This window comes from Oncorhynchus masou, chromosome 17 (assembly GCF_036934945.1).
Source record: "Oncorhynchus masou masou isolate Uvic2021 chromosome 17, UVic_Omas_1.1, whole genome shotgun sequence".
Classification (NCBI taxonomy): Eukaryota; Metazoa; Chordata; class Actinopteri; order Salmoniformes; family Salmonidae; genus Oncorhynchus; species Oncorhynchus masou.
The window spans coordinates 1,302,337-1,321,905 of NC_088228.1; the positions used below are offsets into that span (position 1 = coordinate 1,302,337).

Consider the following 19,569-nt stretch of genomic DNA (forward strand, 5'->3'; position numbering starts at 1 on the left):
TAGGATAGTAGACCTACCTGTAGGTCTATAGGTTCCAGTACGATAGTAGACCTAGCTGGTCTATAGGTTCCAGTAGGATAGTAGACCTACCTGTAGGTCGATAGGTACCAGTAGGATAGTAGACCTAGCTGGTCTATAGGTTCCAGTAGGATAGTACACCTAGCTGGTCTATAGGTTCCAGTAGGATAGTAGACCTAGCTGTAGGTCTATAGGTTCCAGTAGGATAGTAGACCTACCTGTAGGTCTATAGGTTCCAGTAGGATAGTAGACCTAGCTGTAGGTCTATAGGTTCCAGTAGGATAGCAGACCTAGCTGTAGGTCTATAGAGGTTCCAGTAGGATCGTAGACATAGCTTGTCTATAGGTTCCAGTAGGATCGTAGACATAGCTGGTCTATAGGTTCCAGTAGGATTGTAGACATAGCTGGTCTATAGGTTCCAGTAGGATAGTAGACCTAGCTGGTCTATAGGTACCAGTAGGATAGTAGACCTAGCTGTCGGTCTTTGTCCTCCTTGGCACTCAGCCAGTTGCTTCCTGTGTTCTGGTGAATCACGTCCCCTCTGTCCTTCCCGTCTTCAAGGGTGCAGGGTGGTAAAGGCCAAAGCTCCCTGGGGCCCCATGGTACCACTTCTTCTTTCTCACCCACACTTCCTTCGCATGAATCAGAGCATTCGCATTAAGTGTTTTCACAGCAGACTAGTTTCACTCCCTGTGGTCAGTGTTAAGTGTGTGTTCCTGAAAGAGTGGTAACTATTAAACAGACAGCTAGCCGTTTGCCAGGTATAGTCTGACAGCTAGCTGTTAGCCAGGTATAGTCTCACAGCTAGCGGTTAGCCAGGTAGTCTGACAGCTAGCCGTTAACCAGGTATAGTCTCACAGCTAGCGGTTAGCCAGGTAGTCTGACAGCTAGCCGTTTGCCAGGTATAGTCTGACAGCTAGCCGTTAGCCAGGTATAGGCTGACAGCTAGGTGTTAGCCAGGTATAGTCTAACAGCTAGCCGTTAGCCATGTAGTCTGACAGCTAGCCGTTAGCCGGGTATAGTCTCACAGCTAGCGGTTAGCCAGGTAGTCTGACAGCTAGCCGTTAACCAGGTATAGTCTCACAGCTAGCGGTTAGCCAGGTAGTCTGACAGCTAGCCGTTTGCCAGGTATAGTCTGACAGCTAGCCGTTTGCCAGGTATAGTCTGACAGCTAGCCGTTAGCCAAGTATAGTCTGACAGCTAGCCGTTAGCCAGGTATAGGCTGACAGCTAGGTGTTAGCCAGGTATAGTCTGACAGCTAGCCGTTAGCCATGTAGTCTGACAGCTAGCCGTTAGCCGGGTATAGTCTGACATCCATCCGTTAGCCAGGTAGTCTGACAGCTAGCCGTTAGCCAGGTAGGGAGCGTTCCCAATGGCACCCTATTATTCACTATATAGGATGCCATTTGGGATGCTGCCTTTGTGCTTGTTATTGTAGCTAGTGAGATGACACGTCGGCCTACCTTACATTGTTGCAATAATCATCTAACCTGGATGAACAGACATTGGTGAGTGATTTACATCCTAAATGGCACCCTATTCCCTTTGTTGTACCCTACAACCAGGGCCCTTTGTAGTGCCCTACTTTCAACCAGGGCCCTTTGTATTGCCCTACTTTCAACCAGGGGCCTTTGTAGTGCCCTACTTTCAACCAGGGCCCTTTGTATTGCCCTACTTTCAACCAGGGCCCTTTGTATTGCCCTACTTTCAACCAGGGGCCTTTGTAGTGCCCTACTTTCAACCAGGGCCCTTTGTATTGCCCTACTTTCAACCAGGGCCCTTTGTATTGCCCTACTTTCAACCAGGGTCCTTTGTAGTGCCCTACTTTTAACCAGGGGCCTTTGTAGTGCCCTACTTTCAACCAGGGCCCTTTGTATTGCCCTACTTTCAACCAGGGTCCTTTGTAGTGCCCTACTTTTAACCAGGGCCCTTTGTATTGCCCTACTTTCAACCAGGGTCCTTTGTAGTGCCCTACTTTTAACCAGGGCCCTTTGTAGTGCCCTACTTTTAACCAAGGCCCACAGCGTTCTATATTGGAATAGGATGCCATTTGGGGCTCAGACATTGACTATTGTCTCATGACTTGTGGTTCGCGTAAAATACGCAGAACATATATTTTTTTAAACACCACAGTGTTTTCTGCGAATCGTCAACCCAGACATAGTGATGTGTCAGTGCACCTCCCATTCACTAGAAAAGTGTTGAAATGTCTCGACAACATCCGTTGATAGAGAGAAAAAAAGCTGTCATGTGACAGAGACTGTCATGTTATTAAATAGCAGACCCAGTCGTACAGAACACTCCACTCTGCTGTAGGACGGCTGTATGTCAGTCACAACCCAACTGGGACCATGACAACCATCATGATAACAGTACTGATGCTCTTCATTCAAACCACCCTGGGGGCCCCTGAAACAGGTATGTTGTTCATCTCATTGGTTATTGGTTTACACCTGAAACAGGTCTGTTGTTCATCTCATTGGTTATTGGTTTACACCTGAAACAGGTCTGTTGTTCATCTCATTGGTTATTGGTTTACACCTGAAACAGGTCTGTTGTTCATCTCATTGGTTATTGGTTTACACCTGAAACAGGTCTGTTGTTCATCTCATTGGTTATTGGTTTACACCTGAAACAGGTATGTTGTTCATCTCATTGGTTATTGGTTTACACCTGAAACAGGTCTGTTGTTCATCAATCAAAACTCCCTAGAAAGGCAGGATCCTAGGAAGAAACCTAGAGAGGAACCAGGCTCTGAGGGTAGCCAGTCCTCTTCTGGCTGTGCTAGATGTTCAAACGTTCATAAATGACCAGCAGGGTCAAATAATAATAATAATAATGATAGTAATAATAATCACAGTGGTTGTAGAGGGTGCAACAGGTCAGAACCTCAGGAATAAATGTCAGTTGGCCTTTCATAGCAGAGCATTCAGAGTTAGAAGCAGCAGGTGCGGTAGAGTGAAGGAGTCAAAAACAGCAGGTCCGGGACAAGGTAGCACATCCAGTGAACAGGTCAAGGTTCCATAGCCACAAGCAGAACAGTTGAAATTGGAGCAGCAGCACGATCAGGTGGACTGGGGACAGCAACGAGTCAGTGACTCAACCCACTCAAATGATGCAACCCTCCTAGGGACAGCATGGAAGAGCACTAGTAAGCCAGTGACTCAGCCCCCATAATAGGGTCAGAGGCAAATAATCCCAACGGAGAGAGGGGAACCAGCCAGGCAGAGACAAGGGCGGTTCGTCGCTCCAGTGCCTTTCCGTTCACCTTCGCATCCCTGGACCAGACTACACTCAATCATATGACCTGCTGAAGAGATGAGTCTTCAAAAAAAGTAAAGACTTACAGGTCGAGACCGAATCTGCGTCTCTCATATGGACAGACAGACCATTCCATAAAGATGTAGCTCTATAGGAAAAAGCCCTGCCTCCAGATGTTTGCTTCGAAGAACTAGGGACAATAAGGAGGCCTGCGTCTTGTGTCCGTAGTGTACATGTAGGTATGTACGGCAGGACCAAATCGGAGAGATAGGTAGGAGCAAGCCCATGTAATGCTTTGTAGGTTAGCAGTAAAACCTTGAAATTAGCCTAGCCTTAACAGGAAGCCAGTGCAGAGAGGCTAGCACTTAAGTAATATAGTCGAAAAGTAGAGCATTGCAGTAGTCTAATCTAATTTTCTGCATAATTTTTGGACAAAAAGTTTCTGATTTTTGCAATGTTACAAAGATGGACAAAAGCTGTCCTTGAATTATTCTTGATATGTTCGTCAAACGAGAGATCAGGGTCCAGAGTAACGCCGGGGTTCTTCAGTTTTATTTGCGACGACTGTACAACCATCAAGATCTCTTTGTTTCTTGGGACCTAGAACGAGCCTCTCTGTGTGTAAAAGTAAAACATTTGCCGCCATCCACTTCCTTATGTCTGAAACACAGGCTTCCAGGGAGGGCCATTCTGGGGCTTCACCATGTTCCACTAAATGGACAGCTATGTATCGTCCGCATAGCAGTGAAAATTAACATTATGTTTCCAAATGACATCACCAAGAGGTAAAATATAAATATCTAAATACGTGTTTGGTAAATAAATAAATATTATTATTATATATATCTTAAACACAGGCTTCCAGGGAGGTACATTCTGGGGCTTCACCATGTTCCACTAACTGGACAGCTGTGAGAGAGAGGTAAAATATATAGTGAAAACAATATTGGTCCTAAAACGGAACCTTGAGGAACACCGAAATTTACAGTTGATTTGTCAGATGACAAACCATTCACAGAGACAAACTGATATCTTTCAGACAGATAAGATCTAAACCAGGCCAGAACTTGTCCGTGTAGACGAATTAGGGTCCAATCTCTCCAAAAGAATGTGGTCATCGATGGTATCAAAAGCAGCACTATGGTCTAGGAGCACTAGAACAGATGCAGGGCCTTGGTCTGACGCCATTAAAAGGTCATTTACCACCTTCACAAGTGCAGTATCAGTGCTATGATGGGGTCTAAAACCAGACTGAAGCGTTTTGTATACATTGTCTGTCTTCAGGAAGGCAGTGAGTTGCTGTGCAACAGCTTTTTCAAAAATGTTTGAGAGGAATGGAAGATTCGATATAGGCAGATTCATTTTTTGGTTTTTCAAAAGTGAGTTTTGTACACCTTATTATGTTCAAAATAGGAGGGCCAAGTACAGGTATCAGCTCTTTCAGTAGTCCTTTTTTCCCCCGATTCAACAAAAGAGAAGGGAATAGAGATAGACATTTTGACAATACTTTCCAAATATAATAACAATCAAATTATAAACGACTTGCACCTTTCTTGTGACTGTAAAATAAATATGATCTCAGTGACAGTACAACACAGATCATTTTCTGAGTGGTGGAGACACCATTCAAATGCCTGCCGACAACTTCAGCTTTAAGGTGGTTTTCGTCCCTCTGTGACCAAGAAGAAGAGGTCTTGTTTCAATTCCTCAAAATGATTTTGTATTTTTTCATGTTGAGAGCTGAATCCCTCTGAGAAGATCACAGCGAGATGAGAGGTGCTTTTTGCTGCAATAGCAAAGGCAGAAGAAATCGATCCTTTGTCTGGATAGGCCAGAAAATGTGAGGTGTAGCTCCCTATGCAAATGAGGTGTCAGATTTCATGTTCTGCATCTCAGATGAGAACAGAGAGCAGTATGTGAAGAGGGACAACCAGAGCTTTCACACAGTGCACAGCAAATGATGCCATTCACAGAGCGCTCTGACACACGTTGGGCACATTATCATATAAAGCCTATTTCTTAGAGAGTTTTACAAACTGGACTATATTTTGTAACTTACTTTGAAGTGATTGGGTCTAAATACGTGGTAATACGTGGTAAATAAATAAATAATATTATATATATAAATATGAATTAATTATATTATTATATATATATATATACATATTAATTATATTATATATATATATATATATTAATATAATATTATTGGTTCGAATCCAGGGCAAATTGTGCGCCACCGATTGGTAGATGGGTAAAAAAGAAAAAGCAGACAGTCACTACATGCTTCCTATGCCACCCTATGGGACTCCCAATCGCGGCCTGGATTCGAACCAGGGACTGTAGTTGACACCTCTTGCATTAAGATCCAGTACCTTAGACCACTGAGACATGAAGCACTGCCAAACCTGGGTCAGTCTGCTTACCACCAGACACTGAGACATGAAGCACAGCCAACCACGATTGGGAGTCCCATAGGGTGGCGCACAATTTGCCCAGCGTCGCCAGGGTAGGCTGTCATTGTAAATAAGAGTCTGTTCTTAACTGATTTAATAATTTTTCAAAATAAAAATACCCATGACATGATGCAGTCACCACCATGGTCGAAAATATGGAGAGTGGTACTCAGTGATGTGTTGTGTTGGATTCACTCCAAACATAACACTTTGTATTCAGGAGAAAATGTTTATTTCTTTGCCACACATTTTGCAGTATTACTTTAGTGCCTGCAAATAGGAAGCATGTTTTGAAATATCTTATTCTGTACGGGTTTCCTTATTTTCACTCTGTCATTTAGGTTAGTATTGTGGAGTAACTACAATGTTGTTGATCCATTCTAAGTTTTCTCCTATCACAGCCAATAAACCATTCGGCTCATGGTGAAATCCCTGAGCGGTTTCCTTCCTCTCCGGCAACTGAGTTAGGAAGGACTCCTGTATCTTTGTAGTGACTGTCTGCTTTTTCTTTTTTACCCATCTACCAATCGGTGCCCTTCTTTGCAAGGCATTGGAAAACCTCCCTGGTCTTTGTGGTTGAATCTGTGCTTTAAATGTACTACTAGACTGAGGGACCTAACAGAATTGTATTGTATGTAGTGACGTGTATTCATGGAGGCCAAGGGAAGCCATGCTTCCCCAAATATTTTACCAATAAAAAATATATTATTATACATTATTATATAATTGTTATCTTTAGACTCTGTGTTTTCATAATTTTCATTCAATTCACAAGTGGCTGAATGCATCTCCCAGTGAAAACATTCGAGCAAGGCAAACAGCGCCCCTCTGTGTCAACATCCGAGAGAGGGAAACAGCGCCCCTCTGTGTGATTATGTGTAGCTCATGTATCTGATGCTGTGTGGAACAAAAGAGTATGACATGTTGCTGCCGTAGCATTGGATGCATTGATGCCAGCAAGCATTTGGCCTCCCTTGATTAAAAATATTATAATAGAATTAGCCAATCATATTTGAGCCTTAGCTCAACTGTGGGTTGTCCTAACGCAGCGAAACGTCCCCCAAGGGAGGCCAGTTTGGATTTGGCTTAACACCAATCAAATCACATCCTAAGCAAAACGTCTTCATTGTCAGGAAAACGTGTCTGTTTCTGGTCTGCTGGTGGTGGTGTCTTGCAGTAGCTAGCGAGCTTAATCGGCCCTTGGATGGGGATTCGGACTTGTGGTTTTGACTGCATTCTTTCTATGATTATGACAGCGAGATCTAACCATACGTTACTATGTTGTTCCACTGGCCTGAGAGGATGGAAGATCAATATGTAGCCTGGATGTAACCTCGTAAGCTGATGTTAACTAAATCAAATCAAATCAAATTTTATTTATCACATACACATGGTTAGCAGATGTTAATGCGCGTGTAGCGAAATGCTTGTCCTAATAGTTCCGACAATGCAGTAATAACCAACGAGTAATCTAACTAACAATTCCTAATCTACTACCTTATACACACAAGTGTAAAGGGATAAAGAATATGTACATAAAGATATATGAATGAGTGATGGTACAGAGCAGCATAGGCAAGATACAGTAGATGGTATCGAGTACAGTATATACAGTGCCTTGCGAAAGTATTCGGCCCCCTTGAACTTTGCGACCTTTTGCCACATTTCAGGCTTCAAACATAAAGATATAAAACTGTATTTTTGTTGTGAAGAATCAACAACAAGTGGGACACAATCATGAAGTGGAACGACATTTATTGGATATTTCAAACTTTTTTAACAAATCAAAAACTGAAAAATTGGGCGTGCAAAATTATTCAGCCCCCTTAAGTTAATACTTTGTAGCGCCACCGTTTGCTGTGATTACAGCTGTAAGTCGCTTGGGGTATGTCTCTATCAGTTTTGCACATCGAGAGACTGTACATATGAGATGAGTATGTAAACAAAGTGGCATAGTTTAAAGTGGCTAGTGATACATGTATTACATAAAGATTTAGTAGATGATATAGAGCACACATATGAGATGAGTAATGTAGGGTATGTAAACATTATATTAAGTAGCATTGTTTAAAGTGGCTAGTGGTATATTTTACATCAATTCCCATCAATTCCCATTATTAAAGTGGCTGGAGTTGAGTCAGTGTGTTGGCAGCAGCCACTCAATGTTAGTGGTGGCTGTTTAACAGTCTGATGGCCTTGAGATATAAGCTGTTTTTCAGTCTCTCGGTCCCAGCTTTGATGCACCTGTACTGACCTCGCCTTCTGGATGATAGCGGGGTGAACAGGCAGTGGCTCGGGTTGTTGTTGTCCTTGATGATCTTTATGGCCTTCCTGTGACATCGGGTGGTGTAGGTGTCCTGGAGGGCAGGTAGTTTGCCCCCGGTGATACGTTGTGCAGACCTCACTACCCTCTGGAGAGCCTTACGGTTGGTTGTGGGCGGAGCAGTTGCCGTACCAGGCGGTGATACAGCCCGCCAGGATGCTCTCGATTGTGCATCTGTAGAAGTTTGTGAGTGCTTTTGGTGACAAGCCGAATTTCTTCAGCCTCCTGAGGTTGAAGAGGCGCTGCTGCGCCTTCTTCACGATGCTGTCTGTGTGAGTGGACCAATTCAGTTTGTCTGTGATGTGTATGCCGAGGAACTTAAAACTTGCTACTCTCTCCACTACTGTTCCATCGATGTGGATAGGGGGGTGTTCCCTCTGCTGTTTCCTGAAGTCCACAATCATCTCTTAGTTTTGTTGACGTTGAGTGTGAGGTTATTTTCCTGACACCACACTAGCTAGCTAACTTAGCTTGTACATTGTTGCGCGAGTGCATGCACACACACACACACACACACACACACACACACACACACACACACACACACACACACACACACACACACACACACACACACACACACACACACACACACACACACACACACACACACACACAGAGAGAAATCAGTCCCATTGATAGCCACATAATTTTTACTTTGTTGTTTTGTAAACTGTCAAAAACATAGTTTGACCCTGCTGCAGGTCATTGTTTTGTTACGTGAAATATTTGCTTTGTCACCAGACAGATGTTTCTCTCTCGGTTTTGTGATGAAACAAACACTATGTTTAGTTTAATTTATTCCGCCACTGTGTGACTGTTGTCTTTACCATTGCCTTATTGTAGATCATGCTGGCGATTGACCTAATGGTTTATAGAGCAAACAACACAATCACCACAACATTGGTTGTAATATGGTATTACTGGCTGACTTCCTCAGTGGTTTTACTAGCGCTACTGGGTGTGGGGAACAGAGATGAGGTAGTCATTGAAAAATCATATTAAACACTATTATTGCACAGAGTGACTCCATGAAACTCAAGTCCATGCTAGGTAAAGCTCCGCCTTATCTCAGTTCACTGGTCACGATGGCAACACCCACCCGTAGCACGCGCTCCAGCAGGTGTATCTCACTGATCATCCCTAAAGCCAACACCTCATTTGGCCACCTTTCATTCCAGTTCTCTGCTGCCTGTGACTGGAACAAATTGCAAAAATCCCTGAAGTTGGAGACTTTTATCTCCCTCACCAACTACAAACATCTGCTATCTGAGCAGCTAACCGATCGCTGCAGCTGTACATGATCGCTGCAGCTGTACATAGTCTATCGGTAAATAGCCCACCCATTTTTACCTACCTCATCCCCATACTGTTTATATTTATTTACTTTTCTGCTCTTTTGCACACCTATATCTCTACCTGTACATGACCATCTGATCATTTATCACTCCAGTGTTAATCTGTTAAATTGTAATTATTCGCCCACCTCCTCATGCCTTTTGCACACAATGTATATAGACTCTTTTTTTTCTACTGTGTTATTGACTTGTTAGTTGTTTACTCCATGTGTAACTCTGTGTTGTCTGTTCACACTGCTATGCTTTATCTTGGCCAGGTCGCAGTTGCAAATGAGAACTTGTTCTCAGCTAGCCTACCTGGGGCGGCAGGGTAGCCTAGTGGTTAGTGCGTTTGACTTGTAACCAGAAGGTTGTGAGTTCAAATCCCTGAGCTGACAAGGTACAAATCTGTCATTCTGCCCCTGAACAGGCAGTTAATCCACTGTTCCCAGGTCGTCATTGAAAATAAGAATTTGTTCTTAACTGACTTGCCTGGTAAAATAAAAAATGTGAAGCACATTTTTACTCTTGAACTTATTTAGGCTTGCCTTAACGAAGGTGTTGCATACTTATTGACTCACGTTGTGGGGTATTGTGTCTAGATCAGTGACACCAAATGTACATTCAATACATGTTAAATTCAGGCTCTATCACAACAACATTTGTGAAAAAGTCAAGGGGTTTGAATATTCTCTGAAGACACTGTATATTTTCTGAACTTGCCCAGATGTAATTGTTGTAATTGTTGATTTCTTGTCAATGTTTTACAGGAAAATTTGCCAAAAATGTATTTGACGTTTTATTCTAAATTACATTTCCTGTATTTTACGTCACAACTACCGCCGAAGTCGGCCCTTCTGTTCGGCTTTCTAGTCCCCAACGATCCACGTTTCAGTTTCGTTTGGTTTTGTCTGTATTACCTGCTTTCAATTCCCACATCATGTTCCTTATTTAACCCTCTTTCTGTTATGTCCTTGATTGTTGGTGTCTTAGGGGTTGTTGTAGGTGTTAGTGTGTATGTATGTTCCTATGTGGTGTCTTAGTGGTTGTTGTAGGTGTTAGTGTGTATGTATGCTCCTATGTGGTGTCTTAGTGGTTGTTGTAGGTGTTAGTGTGTATGTATGCTCCTATGTGGTGTCTTAGTGGTTGTTGTAGGTGTTAGTGTGTATGTATGCTCCTATGTGGTGTCTTAGTGGATGTTGTAGGTGTTAGTGTGTATGTATGTTCCTATGTGGTGTCTTAGTGGTTGTTGTAGGTGTTAGTGTGTATGTATATGTGGTGTCTTAGTGGTTGTTGTAGGTGTTAGTGTGTATGTATATTCCTATTTTTTTGAATATTTGCTTGACTTTTGTGAGTAAATTCAGTTGTGTTGCTCAAACCTGTGTCCTGCGTCTGACTCCGCTACATCTCTGCACCCAATCGCTGACACGTACGTCTGTAGTATTTTACAGGTAGAAAGATAAAACTATTTATCCACAATCTGCTCTGATCAAATCCGGTTCTGGAGTGTCTTAACAAAACATAAAACTAAATATTTAGTCAGACTTCATCCACTGTCCAGAAAAAATGGTTTATGTTTCATTGAACAAGCAAACCGTGTTTAAACCCTTTACAATGAAGATCTGTGAAGTTATTTGGATTTTTACGAATTATCTTTGAAAGACAGGGTCCTGAAAAAGGGACGTTTCTATTTTTGCTGAGTTCAGCATATTGCAGTGTTTTTGTTATACTAAAAAGTTGTAGATTTGTGTTTACATTCAACTGGTAAAAGTTGAATGTGATATTGATTAAGGATAATGAGGGTGTGGTGCCTGGTCTTATTAGGATTTATATAGTGTTATGTAGCCCTATGACAGTGTTATATAGCTCTATAACAGTGTTATGTAGCCCTATGGCAGTGTTATATAGCTCTATAACAGTGTTATGTAGCCCTATGACAGTGTTATGTAGCCCTATGACAGTGTTATGTAGCCCTATGACAGTGTTATATAGCTCTATAACAGTGTTATGTAGCCCTATGGCAGTGTTATATAGCTCTATAACAGTGTTATGTAGCCCTATGACAGTGTTATGTAGCCCTATGACAGTGTTATGTAGCTCTATAACAGTGTTATGTAGCCCTATGACAGTGTTATGTAGCCCTATGACAGTGTTTTATATAGCTCTATAACAGTGTTATGTAGCCCTATGACAGTGTGTTATATAGCTCTATAACAGTGTTATGTAGCCCTATGACAGTGGTATGTAGCCCTATAACAGTGTTATGTAGCCCCATGACAGTGTTATGTAGCCCCATGACAGTGTTTTATATAGCTCTATAACAGTGTTATGTAGCACTATGGCAGTGTTATATAGCTCTATAACAGTGTTATGTAGCCCTATGGCAGTGTTATATAGCTCTATAACAGTGTTATGTAGCCCAATGACAGTGTTATGTAGCCCTATGACAGTGTTATGTAGCTCTATAACAGAGTTATGTAGCCCTATGACAGTGTTATGTAGCCCTATGACAGTGTTTTATATAGCTCTATAACAGTGTTATGTAGCCCTATGACAGTGTGTTATATAGCTCTATAACAGTGTTATGTAGCCCTATGACAGTGGTATGTAGCCCTATAACAGTGTTATGTAGCCCCATGACAGTGTTATGTAGCTCCATGACAGTGTTTTATATAGCTCTATAACAGTGTTATGTAGCCCTATGGCAGTGTTATATAGCTCTATAAAAGTGTTATGTAGCCATTTGACAGTGTAGTATAGCTCTATAACAGTGTTATGTAGCCCTATGGCAGTGTTATGAAGCTCTATAACAGTGTTATGTAGCCCTATGACAGTGTTATGTAGCCCTATGACAGTGTTATGAAGCTCTATAACAGTGTTATGTAGCCCCATGACAGTGTTATGTAGCCCCATGACAGTGTTTTATATAGCTCTATAACAGTGTTATGTAGCCCTATGGCAGTGTTATTTAGCTCTATAACAGTGTTATGTAGCCCTATGACAGTGTTATGTAGCATCTATGACAGTGTTATGAAGCTCTATAACAGTGTTATGTAGCATCTATAACAGTGTTATGTAGCCCTATGACAGTGTTATGTAGCCCTATGACAGTGTTATGAAGCTCTATAACAGTGTTATGTAGCCCCATGACAGTGTTATGTAGCCCCATGACAGTGTTTTATATAGCTCTATAACAGTGTTATGTAGCCCTATGGCAGTGTTATTTAGCTCTATAACAGTGTTATGTAGCCCTATGACAGTGTTATGTAGCATCTATGACAGTGTTATGAAGCTCTATAACAGTGTTATGTAGCCCTACGACTGTTAAAAAGTCCTTATGATAGAGGGTTCAATTAAAGTGTTCAAATGTTTGCCTATTATGTCAATGCTGGTCAGTGATTGTTGTAATTCTTCTTTGTAGACGGTCCCTTCAACCTCTTCAATGCAGAAAGTGGCATTAGACAGGACCTGGCACGCTGGGTGTCAGGTGGACGTCTCTACTACACCAACAACAGGAAGTGTGCTGGGGTTTCTGGGAAGACAGAGGGTAGTACGCTGGTGTATTCTGACTGTGATGAGAAGAGCCTCCTCCAGCAGTGGGAGTGCAGTAACAACACACTGCTCACACTGAAAGGACAGACTCTGAACCTGCACATCAACGACAACAATGATCTGGTGCTGTCCAGAGACACGGGGCCTCGGAGTCGCTGGACCATCTCTGGAACAACGGACGGGCCCTGCTCAAGGACCCACAGAGGTACGGGATTAGAGTCACAAGGTTCTCATTTATTAGGATTGTAAAATGGATTTTAGACAAAATGGACAAAGTCTCGACATACAACACAAGAAGCAAAAAAGTATATTTTATATTTTACAGGTTAACTATAACTATATCAGACAGTATATTTTATATTACAGGTTAAATATAACTATATCAGACAGTACATTTTATATTACAGGTTAAATATAACTATATCAGACAGTATATTTTATAGATTACAGGTTAAATATAACTATATCAGACAGTATATTTTATAGATTACAGGTTAAATATATATCAGACAGTATATTTTATAGATTACAGGTTAAATATAACTATATCAGACAGTATATTTTATATTACAGGTTAAATATAACTATATCAGACAGTATATTTTATATTACAGGTTAAATATAACTATATCAGACAGTATATTTTATAGATTACAGGTTAAATATAACTATATCAGACAGTATATTTTATAGATTACAGGTTAAATATAACTATATCAGACAGTATATTTTATAGATTACAGGTTAAATATAACTATATCAGACAGTATATTTTATAGATTACAGGTTAAATATAACTATATCAGACAGTATATTTTATAGATTACAGGTTAACTATAACTATATCAGACAGTATATTTTATAGATTACAGGTTAAATATAACTATATCAGACAGTATATTTTATATTACAGGTTAAATATAACTATATCAGACAGTATATTTTATATTACAGGTTAAATATAACTATATCAGACAGTATATTTTATAGATTACAGGTTAAATATAACTATATCAGACAGTATATTTTATAGATTACAGGTTAAATATAACTATATCAGACAGTATATTTTATAGATTACAGGTTAAATATAACTATATCAGACAGTATATTTTATAGATTACAGGTTAAATATAACTATATCAGACAGTATATTTTATAGATTACAGGTTAAATATAACTATATCAGACAGTATATTTTATATTACAGGTTAAATATAACTATATCAGACAGTATATTTTATAGATTACAGGTTAAATATAACTATATCAGACAGTATATTTTATATTACAGGTTAAATATAACTATATCAGACAGTATATTTTATAGATTACAGGTTAAATATAACTATATCAGACAGTATATTTTATAGATTACAGGTTAAATATAACTAAATCAGACAGTATATTTTATAGATTACAGGTTAAATATAACTATATCAGACAGTATATTTTATAGATTACAGGTTAAATATAACTACATCAGACAGTTAATTTTATATTACAGGTTAAATATAACTATATCAGACAGTATATTTTATATTACAGGTTAAATATAACTATATCAGACAGTATATTTTATATTACAGGTTAAATATAACTATATCAGACAGTATATTTTATAGATTACAGGTTAAATATAACTATATCAGACAGTATATTTTATAGATTACAGGTTAAATATAACTATATCAGACAGTATATTTTATAGATTACAGGTTAAATATAACTATATCAGACAGTATATTTTATAGATTACAGGTTAAATATAACTATATCAGACAGTATATTTTATAGATTACAGGTTAAATATAACTATATCAGACAGTATATTTTATATTACAGGTTAAATATAACTATATCAGACAGTATATTTTATAGATAACAGGTTAAATATAACTATATCAGACAGTATATTTTATAGATTACAGGTTAAATATAACTATATCAGACAGTATATTTTATAGATTACAGGTTAACTATAACTATATCAGACAGTATATTTTATAGATTACAGGTTAAATATAACTATATCAGACAGTATATTTTATATTACAGGTTAAATATAACTATATCAGACAGTATATTTTATAGATTACAGGTTAAATATAACTATATCAGACAGTATATTTTATATTATAGGTTAAATATAACTATATCAGACAGTATATTTTATAGATTACAGGTTAAATATAACTATATCAGACAGTATATTTTATAGATTACAGGTTAAATATAACTATATCAGACAGTATATTTTATAGATTACAGGTTAAATATAACTATATCAAACAGTATATTTTATAGATTACAGGTTAAATATAACTATATCAGACAGTATATTTTATATTACAGGTTAAATATAACTATATCAGACAGTATATTTTATATTACAGGTTAAATATAACTATATCAGACAGTATATTTTATAGATTACAGGTTAAATATAACTATATCAGACAGTATATTTTATAGATTACAGGTTAAATATAACTATATCAGACTGTATATTTTATAGATTACAGGTTAAATATAACTATATCAGACAGTATATTTTATAGATTACAGGTTAAATATAACTATATCAGACAGTATATTTTATAGATTACATGTTAAATATAACTATATCAGACAGTATATTTTATAGATTACAGGTTAAATATAACTATATCAGACAGTATATTTTATATTACAGGTTAAATATAACTATATCAGACAGTATATTTTATAGATTACAGGTTAAATATAACTATATCAGACAGTATATTTTATAGTATATTTTATATTACAGGTTAAATATAACTATATCAGACAGTATATTTTATACAGGTTAAATATAACTATTACAGGTTAAATATAACTATATCAGACAGTATATTTTATATTACAGGTTAAATATAACTATATCAGACAGTATATTTTATAGATTACAGGTTAAATATAACTATATCAGACAGTATATTTTATATTACAGGTTAAATATAACTATATCAGACAGTATATTTTATAGATTACAGGTTAAATATAACTATATCAGACAGTATATTTATAGATTACAGGTTAAATATAACTATATCAGACAGTATATTTTATAGATTACAGGTTAAATATAACTATATCAGACAGTATATTTTATAGATTACAGGTTAAATATAACTATATCAGACAGTATATTTTATATTACAGGTTAAATATAACTATATCAGACAGTATATTTTATATTACAGGTTAAATATAACTATATCAGACAGTATATTTTATAGATTACAGGTTAAATATAACTATATCAGACAGTATATTTTATAGATTACAGGTTAAATATAACTATATATCAGACAGTATATTTTATATTACAGGTTAAATATAACTATATCAGACAGTATATTTTATATTACAGGTTAAATATAACTATATCAGACAGTATATTTTATAGATTACAGGTTAAATATAACTATATCAGACAGTATATTTTATAGATTACAGGTTAAATATAACTATATCAGACAGTATATTTTATATTACAGGTTAAATATAACTATATCAGACAGTATATTTTATATTACAGGTTAAATATAACTATATCAGACAGTATATTTTATAGATTACAGGTTAAATATAACTATATCAGACAGTATATTTTATAGATTACAGGTTAAATATAACTATATCAGACAGTATATTTTATAGATTACAGGTTAAATATAACTATATCAGACAGTATATTTTATAGATTACAGGTTAAATATAACTATATCAGACAGTATATTTTATAGATTACAGGTTAAATATAACTATATCAGACAGTATATTTTATAGATTACAGGTTAAATATAACTATATCAGACAGTATATTTTATATTACAGGTTAAATATAACTATATCAGACAGTATATTTTATATTACAGGTTAAATATAACTATATCAGACAGTATATTTTATAGATTACAGGTTAAATATAACTATATCAGACAGTATATTTTATATATTACAGGTTAAATATAACTATATCAGACAGTATATTTTATAGATTACAGGTTAAATATAACTATATCAGACAGTATATTTTATAGATTACAGGTTAAATATAACTATATCAGACAGTATATTTTATAGATTACAGGTTAAATATAACTATATCAGACAGTATATTTTATAGATTACAGGTTAAATATAACTATATCAGACAGTATATTTTATAGATTACAGGTTAAATATAACTATATCAGACAGTATATTTTATAGATTACAGGTTAAATATAACTATATCAGACAGTATATTTTATATTACAGGTTAAATATAACTATATCAGACAGTATATTTTATAGATTACAGGTTAAATATAACTATATCAGACAGTATATTTTATAGATTACAGGTTAAATATAACTATATCAGACAGTATATTTTATAGATTACAGGTTAACTATAACTATATCAGACAGTATATTTTATAGATTACAGGTTAAATATAACTATATCAGACAGTATATTTTATATTACAGGTTAAATATAACTATATCAGACAGTATATTTTATAGATTACAGGTTAAATATAACTATATCAGACAGTATATTTTATATTACAGGTTAAATATAACTATATCAGACAGTATATTTTATAGATTACAGGTTAAATATAACTATATCAGACAGTATATTTTATAGATTACAGGTTAAATATAACTATATCAGACAGTATATTTTATAGATTACAGGTTAAATATAACTATATCAGACAGTATATTTTATAGATTACAGGTTAAATATAACTATATCAGACAGTATATTTTATATTACAGGTTAAATATAACTATATCAGACAGTATATTTTATATTACAGGTTAAATATAACTATATCAGACAGTATATTTTATAGATTACAGGTTAAATATAACTATATCAGACAGTATATTTTATAGATTACAGGTTAAATATAACTATATCAGACAGTATATTTTATAGATTACAGGTTAAATATAACTATATCAGACAGTATATTTTATAGATTACAGGTTAAATATAACTATATCAGACAGTATATTTTATAGATTACAGGTTAAATATAACTATATCAGACAGTATATTTTATAGATTACAGGTTAAATATAACTATATCAGACAGTATATTTTATATTACAGGTTAAATATAACTATATCAGACAGTATATTTTATAGATTACAGGTTAAATATAACTATATCAGACAGTATATTTTATAGATTACAGGTTAAATATAACTATATCAGACAGTATATTTTATAGATTACAGGTTAAATATAACTATATCAGACAGTATATTTTATAGATTACAGGTTAAATATAACTATATCAGACAGTATATTTTATATTACAGGTTAAATATAACTATATCAGACAGTATATTTTATAGATTACAGGTTAAATATAACTATATCAGACAGTATATTTTATATTATAGGTTAAATATAACTATATCAGACAGTATATTTTATAGATTACAGGTTAAATATAACTATATCAGACAGTATATTGTATAGATTACAGGTTAAATATAACTATATCAGACAGTATATTTTATAGATTACAGGTTAAATATAACTATATCAGACAGTATATTTTATAGATTACAGGTTAAATATAACTATATCAGACAGTATATTTTATATTACAGGTTAAATATAACTATATCAGACAGTATATTTTATATTACAGGTTAAATATAACTATATCAGACAGTATATTTTATAGATTACAGGTTAAATATAACTATATCAGACAGTATATTTTATAGATTACAGGTTAAATATAACTATATCAGACAGTATATTTTATATTACAGGTTAAATATAACTATATCAGACAGTATATTTTATATTACAGGTTAAATATAACTATATCAGACAGTATATTTTATAGATTACAGGTTAAATATAACTATATCAGACAGTATATTTTATATTACAGGTTAAATATAACTATATCAGACAGTATATTTTATAGATTACAGGTTAAATATAACTATATCAGACAGTATATTTTATATTACAGGTTAAATATAACTATATCAGACAGTATATTTTATATTACAGGTTAAATATAACTATATCAGACAGTATATTTTATAGATTACAGGTTAAATATAACTATATCAGACAGTATATTTTATAGATTACAGGTTAAATATAACTATATCAGACAGTATATTTTATAGATTACAGGTTAACTATAATTATATCAGACAGTATATTTTATAGATTACAGGTTAAATATAACTATATCAGACAGTATATTTTATATTACAGGTTAACTATAACTATATCAGACAGTATATTTTATAGATTACAGGTTAAATATAACTATATCAGACAGTATATTTTATAGATTACAGGTTAAATATAACTATATCAGACAGTATATTTTATAGATTACAGGTTAAATATAACTATATCAGACAGTATATTTTATATTACAGGTTAACTATAACTATATCAGACAGTATATTTTATAGATTACAGGTTAAATATAACTATATCAGACAGTATATTTTATAGATTACAGGTTAAATATAACTATATCAGACAGTATATTTTATAGATTACAGGTTAAATATAACTATATCAGACAGTATATTTTATAGATTACA

At 35.3% G+C, this 19,569-nt stretch overlaps 1 protein-coding gene across 1 annotated transcript in view; it reads left to right on the forward strand.

Annotated features, from left to right (window-relative positions):
• Positions 1–2,284: 2,284 nt before the first annotated feature.
• Positions 2,285–19,569, forward strand: part of LOC135558074 (macrophage mannose receptor 1-like) — a 94,983-nt gene continuing 77,698 nt past the window's right edge. Inside the window, exons 1-2 of the mRNA XM_064991825.1 lie at positions 2,285–2,436; positions 12,817–13,152. Coding sequence (XP_064847897.1) covers positions 2,370–2,436; positions 12,817–13,152 — 403 coding nt within the window. The 5' untranslated portion in view covers positions 2,285–2,369. The remainder of the gene's footprint in view (positions 2,437–12,816; positions 13,153–19,569) is intronic.